At 40.0% G+C, this 18628-nt stretch overlaps 1 protein-coding gene across 5 annotated transcripts in view; it reads left to right on the top strand.

Moving 5' to 3' along the window:
• ABCC4 (ATP binding cassette subfamily C member 4) overlaps nucleotides 1-18628 on the top strand; it is a 291680-nt gene that overhangs the window by 255614 nt on the left and 17438 nt on the right. For all 5 annotated transcript variants that reach the window (XM_028837214.2, XM_028837213.2, XM_028837212.2 and 2 more), the window contains 3 exons: nucleotides 696-785; nucleotides 9928-10100; nucleotides 10569-10674. In XM_028837214.2, coding sequence (XP_028693047.2) covers nucleotides 696-785; nucleotides 9928-10100; nucleotides 10569-10674 — 369 coding nt within the window. The remainder of the gene's footprint in view (nucleotides 1-695; nucleotides 786-9927; nucleotides 10101-10568; nucleotides 10675-18628) is intronic.

Raw genomic sequence — 18628 nt, 5'->3', positions numbered from 1 at the left:
TCTCCTGCCTCAGCCTCCCAAGTAGCTGGGACTACAGGCATGTGCCACCACGCCTGGCTAATTTTTGTATTTTTGGTAGGGACAGGGTTTCACCATGTTGGTTGGGCTGGTCTCGAACTCCTGACCTCAGGTGAGTCACCCGCCTCGACCTCCCAAAATACTAAGATTACACGCGTGAACCACTGTGCCCAGCGAGAGATTCTTAATCCTGGAAAACTGTTTTGCCAATGGAGAAAATATCCTAATTTATTCTTTAGTGCAAATTAGAAAATACTTAATAATTTGGCTTTGAAGCACAAACTCTAATCATGCTGTTGGTATTTTCCAGTATTACACGATTGATAGTTAATTTCTACAGCTCTCTTGATGTAGACCTTCAAATAATTATATCCTTATATTTCGTGTTAAGTTAATATTACCAGGAAAGCAGTTTTAAACATCAGGCCTGAGTTTTCTTCTAAGATAGCGCATTGCAACAGTTTTGTTAGTGTTCAGTGGTCTGGAAGGTATTTTGGAGCATGCTTTGTACAGTAGAAAATTAATAGACTTTTTTTTGTAAACAGGCATTTGTAATGCTGGAATTAATGATTATCATGAATTTTATTTTTTGGTATCTTAATTCTGTTGTTGATGTTAGCATTGGAATAAAATGAAAAGAGTCTGTGGTAATGACCTTGACTGTTTTGAGCACTTAGGAACCTGTTTTGTTCACTGGAACAATGAGGAAAAACCTGGATCCCTTCAATGAGCACACGGATGAGGAACTGTGGAATGCCTTACAAGAGGTAATTGATAAAATGTAATTATCTCTAATTTTTTAACATCAGTATGTGTATATGTACCTTTACAGCATTGCAGGAAATTAAGGGGAGCTTAGTGGTTTAACTAACTTTGTTCACCACCCAGGAGATCATTGAGGATGTGGATATGCTAAAAATGTGTATACTGATGATGATGAAAACCAAAAATAAAATTTCACTTGTTCTCATTTTAATTTTCTTCCTATAGTCCAAAACAGTTTGGTGGTGTTTTATTTGTCTTTAGCAATGAGTTAAACTAGAAGTTGTATTTATGAGTTGAGATCCTGTTAGTAACTAAGTTACTCTGCACCATTTATTTTAGTGCTGTATTCTTAGGGAATTTCTAGTAAGGGAAGACGTCTCATAGTTGTTTTTCATTAACTAAGAGATAGATCATATTTATGAAATGCTTTGAAGTTTTATAAGAAAGTGTTTATAAAGGTAAATTATACAGTTGGAATGGGATAATATTTATTGGCAAACATGTAATTTTAATGCAAGTAACAGAACCCTGCAACCTTTGCTAAGTTTTTATACTAATATGTTGATTTCTAGAGGATTTTCTGTTATTTATGTGGTTCCTGTTGGGCCACTTCTTGAAATTTTCTCACCCTTGCATGAAAAGGGCTTTGACTATTAAGGTGCTGTTGGTTTGTATATTTTAACATTGATTTTCTATGTTCAGCCTAGTTCTTTTTTTTTTTTTTTTTTTTTTTTTTTTTGAGACGGAGTCTTGCTGTGTCGCCCAGGCTGGAGTGCAGTGGCGCGATCTCAGCTCACTGCAATCTCTGCCTCCCGGGTTTACGCCATTCTCCTGCCTCAGCCTCCGAGTAGCTGGGACTACAGGCACCTGCCACTACGCCCGGCTAGTTTTTTGTATTTTTAGTAGAGATGGGGTTTCACCATGTTAGCCAGGATGGTCTCGATCTCCTGACCTCGTGATCCACCCGCCTCAGCCTCCCAAAGTGCTGGGATTACAGGCTTGAGCCACCGTGCCCAGCTGTTCAGCCTAGTTCTGCAAATTTGTGCCAGTCTAATTGATGGCAGAAACCATATCATAAAACTGGTAATCCCTTACAGGACCTAGTTCAGTTTTTTGCTTTTAAAAAGTAAACATTTAAGGTTGGGCGCAGTGGTTTACCCCTGTAATCCCAGCACTTTGGAAGTCTGAAGTGGGTGGATCACCGGAGGTCAGAAGTTTCAGACCAGCCTGACCAACATGGTGAAACCCCACTTCTACTAAAAATACAGAAATTAGCTGACCATGGTGGCGTGCGCCTGTACTCCCGGCTACTCAGGAGGCTGAGACAAGAGAATTGCTTGAACCCAGGAGGCCAAGGTTTCAGTGAGCCGAGATTGTGCCACTGCACTCCAGTCTGGGCGACAGAGCAAGACTCTGTCTCAAAATAAATAAATAAATAAATAAAAATAAATAAAAATTGGCCAGGCATGGTGGTTCATGCCTGTAATCCCAGCAATTTGGGAGGCTGAGATGGGTGGATCATGAGGTCAGGAGTTCCAGACCAGCCTGGCCAACATGGTGAAACCCTGTCTCTACTAAAAATACAAAAATTAACCAGATGTGGTGACGCATACCTGTAGTCCCAGCTACTCGGGAGGCTCAGGCAGGAGAATTGCTTGAACCTGGGAGGCGGAGGTTGTGGTAAGCTGACATTGCGCCACTGCACTCCAGCCTGGGCAATAAGAGTGAAACTCCATCTCAAAATAAATAAATATTAAAAGTTTTTTTAAAAAGTAAGCATTTAATAGGTATGTATTAACATGTTTGATCTCTTCATTTCAAAGAAGTGTGGAGCTTGGACAACATAGTGGACTTTGTCTCTACTAAAAATAAAAAAAAAAAAAGAATTAGCCAGATGTGGTGGCATGTACCTGTAGTCCCAGCTACTCAGGGAGTTGAGGTGGGAGGATCTTGTGAGCCCTGGAGGTTGAGGCTTCAGTGAGCCATGATTGCACCACTGCACTCCAGCCTGAGTGACAGAGATTAATTTCTCTCCATTGTTATTGTTGTTGTTTTGAGTTGGTGCATTTGTCATTGTTGCCCTTCCAGGGATAGCTCTGAAATCTTTAATTTATAGATGGGTTTTGACTGTGAGCAAGTAGACTTGGAGGCCTGACAGTTTCCTGCCAGTAATTCTTGTTTCTGAAGGCATGTCATTGCCGAGTCCTTACACATCCACCCTGCTTTCCAGCAACTGTGGGGATTTTCTTTTTCTAAATTAGGTTGGTTACTTTACCTCCTGATACTCGATAAGCAATTGACCTCTGATTTCATTTAAATTTGTGAATCTCTGTACAGTGAAATTCTAGGAGAGAAGAGGTGGGTACAGTTAACTGTCCAACGTAAAGAAAGATAAGGCAATCTCCTGCCCCTAAATTCTCAGGACAAGTTTATTAGTGAAATTGTGACATACCCTAAAAGAGCAAGAATTACTCATAAAGTATTTTTCTATTTGTTTCAGAGCTTGAGATTTCTTGTCACAGATTCTCAGAGAGTAAAATTACTTTTTAGAAACACATTTCTCTATGAATAGTGAAGAAATGTTAATTGGGAGATGATCCTATCAAAAACCATCGTGGAACATGGCTGTAACTCATTACATTTGTTATAGCCAAAATTAAAATAAAATTTAGTAGTCTCTCAAGAATTCTAGAAATGGTGAGGTGGAAGACGTGGTAGGTCCCCCTCAGAAGTGAAAAATTATCCCATCGATGTCTTTTCTCTGGGAATTACTTCTTTATGGCATTGTAGGTTTCTCTAGGAGTGATTTGGAAGAGTTTCTAAAAATTAGGGTACCACATTGTATTTCCGGTGTGATTCCAGCTGTTTTTCATCATTCTTATATTCCGAAACCTGACCTAAGAAAGACACCAGAGCATTTACACTGCTTGCTTGGGGGTAATGAGACAAAGACTGGAGGAGAGTGTTTTCTTTTCTCTTTGGTTTTTCTGAATTTTCCAAATTTCCTCTGGGTGCTTGTGTTCTTTTTACCTTCTGGATGGTTGGGGGAAAGGCTGAGCACTCCTCATAGATGAAGCATTGTGAGTTTTTCACAGCAAGTTTCATGACTACCAGTTGATGGAGGCTGGGGTCATTCTGATAGGTCAGGGATCTTCCCCTGGGGTCCATGGAGTCTGAGGGTCTTCTCGTAGAGAATTCTGAAGCTCACTTCCTGGTGATTGTAAACATGAAGTTGTGTGTGTGTGTTTATCTTGAGAGATGTCACACAAGGGATTCAGCACCACGACTCCGATGCCATTCAAGTTTCTCTGGATTTCTCTGTCACATTCTGTCTCTCTGCTGTCTCCATGGTTTTCATCTTTCATTGATATCCAGTTCAGAACTGGATAACTCATCCTGCTCTTTAGTAGGAAACCTTGGTATCATTTGGAAACTCCCTTTAAAGCAGACAAAAAACACAGTCACTTGGTTTATAAATGAGGCCAAACTGGAAATGGGAACCCAAACTCATAGGGTTGGCTCGAGATTAGGACAGCACTGTCAGTTTTTTCCTCTCTAACAACTTTACATAAAAAGGAAAGATGCCTTTTATTTCTTTGAAGTTTTTTTATTTCTTCCCCGTTCTCCCTTGGCAAGGGTAATACCAGACATGCAAAAGAAGGTCTGGCATCCGGAGAGAGACAGTCCTATGAATGTGGTTGTGTCATCTTGGCTGTATGTATATATGTATGTATGTATGTATGTGTTTATTTATTTATTTATTTGAGACAGAGTCTTGCTCTGTCACCCAGGCTGGAGTGCAATGGCGCAGTTTCGGCTTACTGCAAACTCCGCCTCCCAGGTCCAAGCGATCCTCCTGCCTCAGCCTCCCGAGTAGCTGGGATTACAGGTGCCCACCACCATGCCGGCTAATTTTTTTGTATTTTTAGTAGAGACGGGGTTTCACCATGTTGGCCAAGCTGGTCTCAAACTCCTGACCTGGTGATCCACCTGCTTCAGCCTCCCAAAGTGCTAGGATTACAGGCATGAACCAACGCACCTGGCCTATTTTTATTTGTTTTTTTAGACAGAGTCTTGCTCTATGGCTCAGGCTGGAGTGCAGTGGTGTAATCTCAGCTCACTGCAAACTCTGCCTCCTGGGTTCAAGTGATTCTCCTGCCTCAGCCTCCCAAGTAGCTACGATTATGGGCACGCTACACGATGCCTGGCTAATTTTTGTATTTTTAGTAGAGACAGGGTTTCGCCATGTTGGCCAGGCTGGTCTCAAACTCCTGACCTCAAGTGATCTGCCTGTGTCGGCTTCCCAAAGTGTTGGGATTACAGACATGAGCCACCACACCCAGCCAGTTTTTTGTTGTTGTTGTTCTTTTTTTCTAATGCTGAAAGTTATCGTAAATACTGAAAAATAGTCAGCTGTAAATGGAAGAAAGTTTACTAGAATTAGTGCCAGTTTTGGCCCCTAAATAACAGCACCTCTATAAATATAGCATAAGTAATGACTAAAGATGGAAGTCGTTTATGAGAAAAAAGTCAAAAGATCACAGTGGTACAACTAAGAAAATGAATCAGCAGCATGTTATTTCTGTTAATTAAAAAACGACTTTAATACCGGGATCTACAATTAAGACTAGGTTATATCATGTTGGAATAGTGGAGAAATCATCTAATCATGTTCAACATTGATAGAATCACTGTTAGAATACAAGGATGTCTTGTATTCGGGACCCCATAAGGCAGAAATCTGCACACGAGCAGTATCCACGTCCTCTGGGCCTTCGTTTCCCCAGACCTTGCACCTCCATTTTTCCCCGGCCATGTATTGCCCAGAATGAGCTTCCGCTCACTTCGTTCACACTTAGCTGTGTTCTCGTTAAAGCTTGTTCCCATCTGTTGAGTTGCTGTTTATCACATTTCAGCCTCTGGCATCAGAGACTTCCTTTATGAAAAGTCAGAAAGTTCAAAAAAACCTGGAAACAGAATCTGACATCCACGTGAATCTCCTTGAGGCTTTGAAAATATTTGTGATGATAGAAATGGGCTGTCTTAGAAAGTTCAGTTCATTATTTGCACTTTTCCTATACTTTCCTATTTTTTCCAAGCTTCAAAATAATCTGATAGACTGTGTTTGAGATGTATAGTTTCAAATATTATGATTTGATCTTGTTTTCCTGAAATTACAACCTTTATTAAATGTAGAAAACATTAGATTTTCTATATTTTAAACTATAATATTATGATATCTTGGAGCCAATTAATTTTATAAGGACTATGTTGCTTTTACAATAACATTAGTAAGAAAATTGTATGCAAATTCTATTTCTGTGTGGATTTATTTTGTAATTTATAAGAATAGACATCTCACAAAATGAGGTGTCCTTGTGGCTTCATACATTCAACAGATATGTGTGGGGAGGTTGTGTCCTTGTGGCTTCATACATTCAACAGATATGTGTGGGGAGGTTTTTACATTTACAACAGATATGTGTGGGGAGGTTTTTACATTTACAACAGATATGTGTGGGGAGGTTTTTACATTTACAACAGATATGTGTGGGGGAGGTTTTTACATTTACAACAGATATGTGTGGGGAGGTTTTTACATTTACAACAGATATGTGTGGGGAGGTTTTTACATAGGCATTGTAGACTCTGGAGCTATAGCAGTCATCAAGAGAGATAAAGTCCCCATCCTCTTAGAGCACAAATTCTTGTATGGAAGATAGGAAATAAGAAAATACTTATGTAATATAATCTTAGGTACTGGTAAATGCAATGAAGAAAACTAGAGCAGTGCGTGAAAGGAATTAGTTGACTGCATTATTAAAAATAGGCGGCCAGGCGCTGTGGCTCATGCCTGTAATCTCAGCACTTTGGGAGGCCGAGGCGGGTGGATCACGAGTTCAGGAGTTCCAGACCAGCCTGGCCAACATGTTGAAACCACATCTCTTAATACCAAAAAAATTAGCTGGTTGTGGTGGCGTGCGCCTATAGTCCCAGCTACTCAGGAGGCTGAGGCAGGAGAATTGTTTGAACCCAGGGGGCAGAGATTGCAGTGAGCTGAGATCGCACCGCTGCACTCCAACCTGGGCGACAGAGCAAGACTCCACCTCAAAAAAAAAAAAAAAAAAAAAAAACGGCAGTATTTCATTGTCCAGGAAGGAGCAAAATAAACAAAGAAAAAAGAATAGATACTATCTATTGATCTCTTATTTGGTACCAAGCACTATTGTAAATGCTACACATAGTGACTCATTTTATGCTCCAACAATGTTAGTAGATAAGCATCTTCATAAGAATCTTAGTATGGTCTTATTTACAAGTGAATTAGGAAGCTAAGACAGAGAAAGTTCAGGAACTTGCCCAGTTGGCAGAGCCAGGCAGGACTCACACCCATGCTGTGTCTTCAAGGCTCCATTTTTTATTTTAAAATGTCCAGATCATGGAACAGTCAGATGAACAGTATTATGAACATACACATACCCTTCTCCAAGGTTCACCATTTGTTAATACAGTATTTTGCTACATTTGCTTCCTCTCTTGTATTCCTTGAAAGTAAGTTATAGCATTTCCATGAAGTTGCAGTTCATCCTTAAATATGTATATGTACCTCCTAAGAACAAGAATGTTCAACTATATAACATAATACAGTTATTTACCTCACTGAAGAAATTGAAGAGTAATGTAATACCATTGTCTAATATATTTTCAATTTCCCCAGTTGTCACTCTTGGTCACTGTGTTCCACTGCCTCCATTGTGTTTTTCTCAGAGCTGATACTTAACCGTAACTTGAATGTATGATAACACTACAGAGGGCCTTCACATTCATATCGTTTTTCTTTTTTTTTTTTTTTTGAGACGGAGTCTTGCTCTGTCGCCCAGGCTGGAGTGCAGTGGCGCGATCTTGGCTCACTGCAACCTCCACCTCCCAGGTTCAAGCGATTCTCCTGCCTCAGCCTCCTAATGGGATTACAAGTGCCCACCACCATGCCCAGCTAAATTTTTTTGTATTATTAATTGATATGGGGTTTCACCATGTTGGCCAGGCTGGTCTCAAACTCCTAACCTCAGGTGATCTGCGAGCCACAGCACTCAGCCACACATTCATATCGTTCTCATAACCATCCCTGATTCAATCATGATGGCAGAGACTCAGAGGACACTGTTTTCTGGGAAATGTGTTCATTGTTCTTCACCTCACAACCCTGTTCTTCATCAAGTCAATGTGGATAACCTCAAGGAAAGTCAAAACCCAGAAGAATGATGGGATGGCACCTTAATCAAGGACAAGTGTGAGATTATTTCTTCAAAGTCTGGCTGCCAGTCTTAGGAAAGACCTTTTTGCACTTACCAGTATTATCAAAATCAACTCAGAAGGAAAAGCTAATAAAAACTTGCCAACATCTACTTTTGATCAGTTCGATCACATAGGGTATAGGTCTCTGAATATGTTTCATAAAAAGACTACTCAGTAAGTCCTCTTCCTTGTAATGGAGAGGGCTTGACTAAGCTGACATATTCCATCCTATAATTTTCAGGGCAACATTTTGCACCACGAGCCAAATCTTACACTTCGGATTTTGTTTAATTTCCAACTTTTCTTGGTAATGCCAAATATCAATACCATATTTAATCTTAACTCAAAATTCCTGTTTCTTGGAGTTGGACTTCCATCATGAGTACAACTCAAGATCACATTCATAGAAGTGTGCTTCCATATTTAAGGTACATGACAGTGTTGCCCGTTTACTCTTGGCTTTTTGTTTTTGGGCATTGTAGTTCCGTACACCTGCTTATTGGCCACCACTCATCTATCTGCTTGCTGATCTCTTAATTGGAGGTGTATTGACTCTTTGTTCCTCTGTAGCTCTCAAACGTCACCTGAGTTTGGCTCTTGTTTTATAAAATTTCTCCAAAACACATCAGTGAACTGAACCACCACCCAATGTAGTATCAGATCATCTTATAGCTATAATTTTATAAAGATACATTAATATCAACATCATCTATCCCCATGTCTGGGGCAAGATGTTATTGTGTGCTGTTTTTCGTGAGTTTTCATTCACTGCAAAACATTTATTAGACTGAAGAAAATGCACCGACCTGCTTTGGCAATCGGGGCTTAAACTTGGGAAAGGACCAGCCCAAGAATAAGCTCCTGATTTCCTAACAAATGAGGCACAGATTTCCATTGTTTGCATTTGTATTTTTTTTAACTTTCCCAGTTGATTAAAAAACCTTCCAAAATGGTAAAGTGCCTATAAGATGATATCTTTGGAGGACCACACTTCCGGCAGTAATTTTCTTTTTACATTTTCCCTCGAGTTATACTCACTCCTGTCCAAGATGTACTTTGGGAAACTTGACTCAACCAGAAAGATCCTTTCACCTTTTTTTCAGACTCTACATTGGGAGCATGAGCTTCATTTTTTGAGAAACTTCCCTCCTTCCCTGGAAGAGGGGTTCTTGGTGGCTGTCATGTTGGTTTTTGGTCAGGGAGTTCAGGTGCTGGGGGACACTGATATGATTTTTTTTTCCACCAACTCTATCGAGGTCTAATTGACATAGCAGAAAATACTCCCCTTAGAAGTGATTCAGTGATTTTGGTAAATTTATAGAGTTGGGCAGTCATTGCAGGAATCCGGTTTTAAAATGTCTCTGTTACCCAAAGAAATTTCCTTGTGTCCATTTACAGTTAATCCTCCAGCCCTTGGCAACCATCACTCTTTTTGTCTCTAAATTTCCGTAATCTTTTAACTAAAAGTTAAGAAGGGATTTTTTTTATCTTTCTGTATTTTACCTACAGAATCATTTTATTGATCATGCTAGGTTTTTCTTCATGAAACTGACCCAGGCAGTGTTAACACATGGCCCTGCATGAACAGACTGTGCTCGCTGATGGTGATAAAGGAGCGTCTTGGGTTCCATTGTTTGTTCTCTTAAGTCAGAATATTTCAGTTTTGTGTTGACTCTACCATCTTTCTCATTGAACATTTTAACTAAAGGTAACTCTCAGCCTCATGTGCGTGTCCACTTAAGTTATATCTTTCAAGAGAAGGGACCTGAAGGTTCTAATGTCTATGAGGCTTGGCTGCTTCCATAGCAGCTTGAATGATATCAGTCATTCTTCTTTGTACATCTACAGGTACAACTTAAAGAAACCATTGAAGATCTTCCTGGTAAAATGGATACTGAATTAGCAGAATCAGGATCCAATTTTAGTGTCGGACAAAGACAACTGGTATGCCTTGCCAGGGCAATTCTCAGGAAAAATCAGATATTGATTATTGATGAAGCGACGGCAAATGTGGATCCAAGGTATAAAGCTGAAGTCCATGTAACTTTAAGTCCACATCTTAAGTGTGTAAATGGGAAACACGGAATGATTCTGAGAAATGTTTCTAAGTACACTGTTTGCCCCAGAGATAACATTTTAACATGGATAACATTCATTCTGAAAAAACAGAGCAAGAAACCCAAACGTGTTTTCCAGTGTCAGTGATGTTATTTAGTATTCCAGGAGAGCTAGATTCCTAAAATCCACTCCCAATAATCAAGCAATTTTGGGGGAAGATATTTTTCATTGTTTTATGAAAATTAGTAAATTACTATATAGATTTTTTATAGAATAAGATTGTCCTAGAACATTTTAACATGCTTTTTAAAACATTGAATATATGTGATCTTTTTTTTTAAAAAAAAACTCTATTGTGTAGGAGAGCTTTTTAAGTCTTAAGTCTACTTTTCCCATCTTTACAGAATTAAACTTAACTTCTTTGATTGCAGAACTGATGAGTTAATACAAAAGAAAATCCGGGAGAAATTTGCCCACTGCACCGTGCTAACCATTGCACACAGGTTGAACACCATTATTGACAGTGACAGGATAATGGTGAGTCCTTCACCTGCGGAATTCCAGTTGCTTCCAGTTATGTTCACTTTTTCAGTTTGTTCCTTCCTTGTAAAACTTGATAGAAACCCTAGTAAGTTAATTTTCTGTTAATTTTGGCTCTCATTCCCAACAGTAATTCATATGCTTAACTACACCGTCAGTGCCACTAACAATATATCCAATGTATCTCTTTGCATATACTCATATGCAAAAATCATATGTTAAAAGTTTACCATGAAAATATTCCAAATCTAAGATTCAGCTTGTGATGCTAACTGTCGTACTACAGAGTAGTATCAAATAGAAGATCACAGTCATCGTCACTGTCACAGTTGTTTCAGCATGCTTGATCCCCTTAATGACAGACTTAGGTTTTTATATACTGCAAGGGGCTCGTTGGGTAAGGTTGCAGAACTTCTCAGCTGTTGGGACGTTCACAAGATATGTGTCACAGGGGAAGAGAAGAGAAGATCTATCACAAATTATTTTCATAGAGGGCCTAGCCAGAAAAACAAATGAATCCAATAGAAAGGATTTAACAGGAAATTTGTTACATAGGAATTGGAGGGCCTAGAAAATGAAGGGAAACAGTGATAATTTTAGGAAGCAAGGCCAGGCACAGTGGCTCACACCTGTAATCTCAGCACTTTGGGAGGCCAAGGTGGGCAGATCACTTGAGGTCAGGAGTTCGAGACCAGCCTGGCCAACATGGTGAAACCCTGTCTCTACTAATAATACAAAAATTAGCTGGACGTGGTGGTGGGCGCCTGTAGCCTAAATGTATCATATAGACTTCTTGTTGGGATTTGCTTTTACAGCATTGATGATAGCTACTCCTTTTATTATCTAATGCTTCGAAGTGCTGTCAACTTAGAAGGTCTGATTAGTTAGGGAGACAGCAAGCAAGGACAGAACTTGGCAGACAAGTCAGTTGGTCACTCCTAAATCTGATCAGTCAGCATCAGACCACATAAATGCCTAGTTCACAAGCATCCCCTTGATCTATCAGCACTGTTACCATTATTGAAATGTGCCCATTAGTTTATTGCTTTATATACCAATCCCTCCAGGTAGCTTCTGAGAGCCTTAATTTTTTTCTCTCTGGATTAATGTCTTTATCTAAACTCTGAACATGGTTCTACAAAGCAATTTACAGTTGGCCCCTCCCTACCTTTTAGCCTTTCCTCACTCTGTTCTCTCTCTTTCCTTTGTAGTAAAAGCCACAGTCCTTTAGTTATTGTCCTTCAGTTCATCAAACGCAGCATTCACTGTTGTGGTCTTGCCCTCTCTACACTATACACAATGGCGGCTTAGACTATGGTGTGAGCAGTGAAGATGGTGCAATGGATGGATTTGGAGTAAATAGCAAAGTAAAGCAACTGGACTGTGATGGATTGAATGTGAGATTTGAGGGAAGACAGGGGGAGTCAGTCCTGGTTTCTCTGTTTGGGACCTGACTATCTGGATGAATGGGGAAGACCTGGAATAAATAAATTTGGAGAAGGGAAAGGCGAGCGTTCCCTTGGAGGATGTAACTGTTGAGATAACCTTACATTTCAGCATGGAACTTGCCGTCTCACTCCCAACTCCATTAGTGTCTCCATCTATGGCGATCTCTCCAGTGATATTGGGAGATCTTCCATTTAGGGCTTCCTGGCCATGAGGTCATCAGTGACATCACAGGAAGTCCTACCAGGAGGTGTAAATTTAAGTAAGGAGTCTTATTACAAGCTCTGAATTCTTCGTGAGAACTATTTTCCAATTTTTCTTAACAGGCAATGGCAGAATTCAGCCTCAGGGAACCCAGGAGACATGCATTCTGTAGTTTGAGATTGGGAACTGGCCTCTATGTTCCCTTGACCCCTAGCTGAAAGCTTCTCCCATATTCTAGAGCTTCTGATCATCAGCCACCTTTCAATTCAGGGGAACACCATAAATACTGTTCTTTCTCAGATCTTTGATTTTGGAGGTGTTTTTTTTCCCCCCCATGCTTGTTTTAGAGATATCTTTACAGAAAACATGTGTTCTGTTCTGTTATTCTGAAAGCTGTGAAAACATAGAGACAAGTGAATCAGCTGCAAAGCTCAATGCTCCAGAGGGCAGGCTCAGGGAGTGGCTGGGGAAGTGACAGATGTTAATGAAGGACATAACCAACACTATTGTCATCGTGCAGTCATGGAATTGCACGTGCTTAAGGTGTAAATAATTACATTTTGTTGCATTGGTGAATACTTCTCCACAAAGACGGATGGATATGGTTTCGTTTACTGTAAGTAAATCAAACAAAAGGCTTGTTGGGAAACAACTGTGACCTAATTAATAGCTCTGTTTATGTGTTGACTCTCCAAAGGGATTTACCCAGTTTTGGTTCATTAAGTGCCATTAATGAGTTAAGCTTAGAATTTTATTTTATGAAGATGTTCTCTCAATTTTAACTTTATTAAACATGGTGTAGTCTTAATGACAGCTAATTTAATCTTCATTTGCTCAGTTGCCACAAAACAGTAGAGCAAGAAAGACAAATTAGAAATCCTCTTTTTTCTAGTACGCACCACTATCTCCACATTAAAGACAGCTTCCTCCCTGTAGTTTTTAGGATCAGCTGGTTACTTGTGACCTGTTTTCCTTTCAGCCAATAGCACAGCCTTTTCCTCCAGTCCCTGCACACCCGTCCTTATAGCACTCTGGATTCTCCCTGGTAGCGTGAGTGAACAAGGAATAAGCGAATCTGCAGTTAGAGAATTCTTCGGGAGTGAATTACAGAGAACCAAAACCAGGACTGAGAAATTCAGATTGTAGCTCTTTTCTTTGTAGGCAGTCTTATGGGTGTATAATGTATGTCTTTCTTTCTAAACCCAAATCTCTTTTCAGTAGAGTTTTCTCAGAGAAAACAAATGAGAAATCGTTCTAACAGAACCAGCTGGAGAAACACAACTCAAAGCTAACTTGAGTTTTATTTAAATTCTATGTTTCGTCTTCATGGAACTTCTCTTTAAGAAACCGACAACGGCCACAATTAGAACATTTCAGAAGAGGAAAAATTACTTCTTAAAAACTATGCTGAGACATTTAATTAAAGTGTTCAGGGGGACAAAGAACTAATGTGAAGGAAGAAAGCACAAACTGGGGCTGGGTGTGGTGGCTCATGCCTGTAATCCCAGCATTTTGGGAGGTCGAGGAGGGCAGATCACCTGAGGTCAGAAGTTCAAGACCAGCCTGGCCACCATGGTGAAACCCCGTCTCTACTAAAAATACAGAAAAATTAGCCAGGCATGGTGCCGTGTGCCCATAATCCCAGCTACTCGGGAGGCCGAGGCAGGAGAATCTCTTGAAGCCAGGAGGCGGAGGTTGCAGTGAGCCAAGATCACGCCACTGTACTCCAGCCTGGGCAACAGAGTGAGATCCATCTCACAAAAAAAGAAAAAAAAAAAGTACTAGGAGAATAAATACACACAATTATAGAGCTTTGGGGAAGTGGCTGAGTGGGTCACTGGGACCTACCCTTCATTTTCCCCAGGTGAGAAGAATCATTTACTGTTTTAAGACCTGGGACAGGATTTTGAGGAATCTTTGCCACATGCCATAGTATCTTGTCCCAGAGAAGAGTCACAGGCACCCATTTTATGCGTGAAGGAACCAATTTCGAACATCAGATGACTCTCTGTACACCCCTTTCATCATGGCAGCCCAGAACCAACCTCCGAAATGGAAACCCTCCCAACCTCACTCTGCCTGTTGCTAAATGGGGTTTCTCTGTATTGCTTGCTGCCGTAGTGAAAGCTGTTCCGAGCTTTTCTTTTCCTATGGTCAGGCTTTTTTATCCTTCACCCTGTCCTTCCCCTCCCCTGTTCCTGAGGTCACCCCACTATCAGCGATGGCATCCTGCCAATTAAATGGATTAAATTGTTTTGCAGTTGGTTCACTTAATTTTTATATCTAGGACAGCTACCTGGAATATCTGCAGATATGCAGGCCTGATAAACACATCTTCGTTGAGCTTATGTAACTGAGGAACTGACTAATGCATTCCAGTATAATGTGTTTTTCCTTGACCTTCTGGAGAGTAGCAAGTGATTTGAGGTTTGCATTGCTGGAGAGATCCTGGGGCGGCAGGACCGACATCAATGTGTGGCTTAGTTTATAGGTTTACTTGGGTAGAGGAAAGGTGAGGACTGAGCAAGAGAGTTCAGGACTGTTTTCATATAGGTACAAAAGATATGAAGATACAAATTCAAGATTATACCCCTTTTTCTGTACAAAAAGAAAATTCAGAGTCACTTAATTTTGTTGTAAAAGCTCCAGAATCTTTGGTAAAATCGGTAAATACAGATTGAGTTCCCTAATCTGAAATCTGAAATGCTCCTAAATCTGAAACTTTTTGAGCTCTGATGTGAAGCTTGTAGGAGACCCTCATTGGGGCATTTCAGATTTTGGATTTTCGGATAAGTATGCTGGATCTGTAAGTATGTATAATGCAAACATTGCAAAATTCAAAAGTATCTGAAATCTGAAACACTTCTGGTCCCAGGCATTTCGTAAGTATACTCAACATGTGTAAAGGCTAAGCGGGTAAAGTTCTATTCTTAGCATTGTTTTCCATGTGCATCCTAACTTGGCCCTTGTAGCATTTGATTGTTCCTTATTTTCTCTTTTCTAGTATTTAATCTGGAGTCAAGCCTTAGCCCTCATTCCTGCTATGTCTCCTTTTCGCTTTTCTCTCTCTTCTCTATAGCCATCAACTTGAGGCATGTGGTCCTCCAAGGCTATAGCCTGAATCCTGGCATCCCTATACCTCCTTCCTTATCTGTTTCCCAGGGCCAGCTAGACTCTTTCTCTGCTGGACCTCACTCTGTGGTCTTACCAGACTGCACCACTGGTCAGTCACTCAATCGTGCCCCGAATTTCATTTCCTTTGTATTTAACTTTTAGCCAGTGTGCATGGGGTGCCTGCTCACACGTCATGTGCAATGCCAGGCCTTGGAGATGCAACAGTGAACCAGAGCAGTCACATAACCCTGCCCTTGAGGAAGTGATCAGTGGGCTGTCAGACCTCTTGGTGTCTGGAATGACCACTGTCCTCCCATCCCTCACCTCCACCACCATTTCTGTGTGTCCAAGTGTGTCCATTCCTCAAGGGCCAGTTTGCTATCTTCTCCTCCCTGAAGCTCCTCCTCAGAAATTTTGGCCAGTGGTGGCTTCTGCTGCTGCTGAGCTCCCGCTTGTTTTGCCTTTTTTCTGCTATTCTGGTCACTTGAGTGTTTTCTTCTGTCTTTATTTTTTATTTTTTATTTTTTTTGAGTGTAGGCTTCCTAAAAGCAGGGGCTGGGACTTACCCATTTCTGCCTCTTCCACAGCATCTAGCACAATGACATGAATGCAGAAAGTGTGCAATAAATGTGTGCTGAATAAATTCAGCAATTCATGAAAGTTCATTTTCCTCCAGTGTGTTCTGGCCGAGTGTCACTTGCTCATTATTAATCCTGAAACTTTAATGAAGTTTGTTTTCTTGGGCCACGTGTGGTGGCTCACACGTGTAATCCCAGCACTTTGGGAAGCCAAGCTGGGAGGATCGCTTTGAGCTCAGGAGTTTAAAACCAGCATGGGCAACATGGCGAAACCCCGTCTCTACAAAAAACGAAAATTAGCTGGGCTTTGATGGCGTGCACCTGTAGTCCCAGCTACTTGGGAGGCTGAGGCTGGAGAATCGCTTGAGCCCAGGAGGTGGAGGTTGCAGTGAACTGAGATCGCACCACTGTACTCCAGCCTGGGTGACAGAGTGAGACTCTGTTTCAAAAAAAAAAAAAAAAAAATTATCTTCTTTTTCTGTGAGCATATGCCAGGCACACAGTAAAAAACTGAGTCCTGGGTGTAATAGGACTCCAATTGCAGTGGAAAGTGAATAGGTGAATTTTTTATGCTTGCAGGCATATTTTTCTTAAAATATGCAAAGTTATTATCCAAATAAAAAGGTGTCTTAAAAAATTGACTGTTTACAGTTCTCATTGCCCATATTTTACTTCTGAAAACAAAGAAACTGAAAGTAAATAAAAATGTACCTTTGGGAACTCACATGAAGAGGGAAGAAGACAGGTTTACACCTGGGTTCAAATTCCAGCTCTGCCGTCTCCTAATTTGTGCAGCCTAGGCTAAGTTGTTTAACTTATTTGCACTTCCATCTATATCTCTGGCTGTCAGCATCTTGATAGACTGTTTCTTGCTCATCTTTAAATCACCCATTCCTAAAACAGTACTTTGGAAATAGACATTCACTCAATATTGCATGAATGGATGGAAGGAATGAAATTACCTTATCCATTCTATTTTGGGAGTTTGCAGTGATGATTGTAAAAGCAGAGCATGTTCAACCCATTTTATTTTCCTTTTCCAGTTCACAAACTGATATTTTAGTTATGGGGTGCTTTCATTGATTTTTATGGTAGCCATACTCTTTGTTAGGTCATATTTATATGCCAAAGATGCCATGTCTCAAATCTTGCGAATTCATCTGTAGTTATGATAATCCAGTTCATTATAAGATACTACATTTTGGGGATTATTTTGGTTTTTTTTGGGTTTTTTTTCTTTTTCTTTTTCTTTTTCTTTTTTTTTTTTTTTTTAGACAGAGCCTCACTCTGTCACCCAGGCTGGAGTGCAGTAGCACATCTCAGCTCACTGGGTTCAAGTGATTCCACCTCCTGGGTTCAAGTGATTCTCATGCTTCAGCCTCCTGAGTAGCTGGGACTACAGTTGCACACCACCATGCCCAGCTAATTTTTGTATTTTTAGTAAAGATGGTTTTGAACTCCTGGCCTCAAGTGATCTGCCTGCCTTGGCCTCCCAAAGTGCTCAAATTATAGGTGGGAGCCACTGCACCTGGCCTATATTTTGTTTTAATGAATATCAAAAAAGCATTAAAGAGGTCGGTTTTATTTTATATTTTTTAAGTGTGAAACCTTATAGAAGTTAAAATTTTAAGTTCTAATAAATTATTAAGGTTGTGGTTCTATCACCCCCAAACTCAAAAACTCTCCTAACAAATAAAATGCCATTGCTAAGTTGTTGATATTTATAAAGCTTAAAGTATTTTGACCAAAATGATCTTTGTCATTTTTATTATTAATCTAATAATAATAATGCTTTTTCCTGGCTCTGCCTTTTTAGATTCTGGTCAGTTTTGAGAACTCCTGGTCTCAGTGGCATTCATGTGTTTTCAGACAATGAGAGGGAATCTGGAAAGATTTACTAGTCACTCAAATGTGAATAAATTTAGTAGGAATTTGGACAAGGACCAAATAGTAGTAGGACTTTCTTTCCATTAAACATTATGTAGAGTCTTTACAGAGAACTCACTCGCTATCAACTCTGTGGGAATAATTTTTAAAAGTTTACTTGTTGCTTTTGCAGACTAAAACTTCATCATTTTAGAAAGTAATTTGATTCACTTATCTATTTAGTCTTTAGTGTTAGAGAGACCTGTATTTTTAAATTGCAGATTTTTTCCTTCATCATCAGGAGGAGTGGTTATGCTCTGTAATGCTATGCTTAAGGAAAATTACACATTTGGGGTATCTAAATTGGCATGCCAAATTATAGGACATTTTAATTATTATGTGGATGTGACAGATTCAATTATTCTCGAACTCTTTTGAGAAAGCTGCCCTTAGCAGTGATTCACAGTAGTAAACAAAAGATTAACAGGAAAATGCCCTTTATGAGGCTTAATAAATGTGTCCGATTAAATACCATGGGACGGAATTAACTGCAATGTCTACATGTAGAAAAACATCCTGTGTCCTGCTTGGAGGTTCAGCATATTCTCTTAAGATAAATTTACTCTAAATGTGGCCTAAATGAAGAACTAAGTGCCACTTAACATCAGAACTGTTTTCTTAGGTACGTCATTTGGGCCAATTGTTCAGACTCTTTCTTTCCTCTGAAACCATTAACCAAAGCC

The sequence above is a fragment of the Macaca mulatta genome, chromosome 17 (assembly GCF_049350105.2).
Source record: "Macaca mulatta isolate MMU2019108-1 chromosome 17, T2T-MMU8v2.0, whole genome shotgun sequence".
Taxonomy (NCBI): Eukaryota; Metazoa; Chordata; class Mammalia; order Primates; family Cercopithecidae; genus Macaca; species Macaca mulatta.
This window is presented reverse-complemented; position numbering and strand designations above follow the sequence as displayed.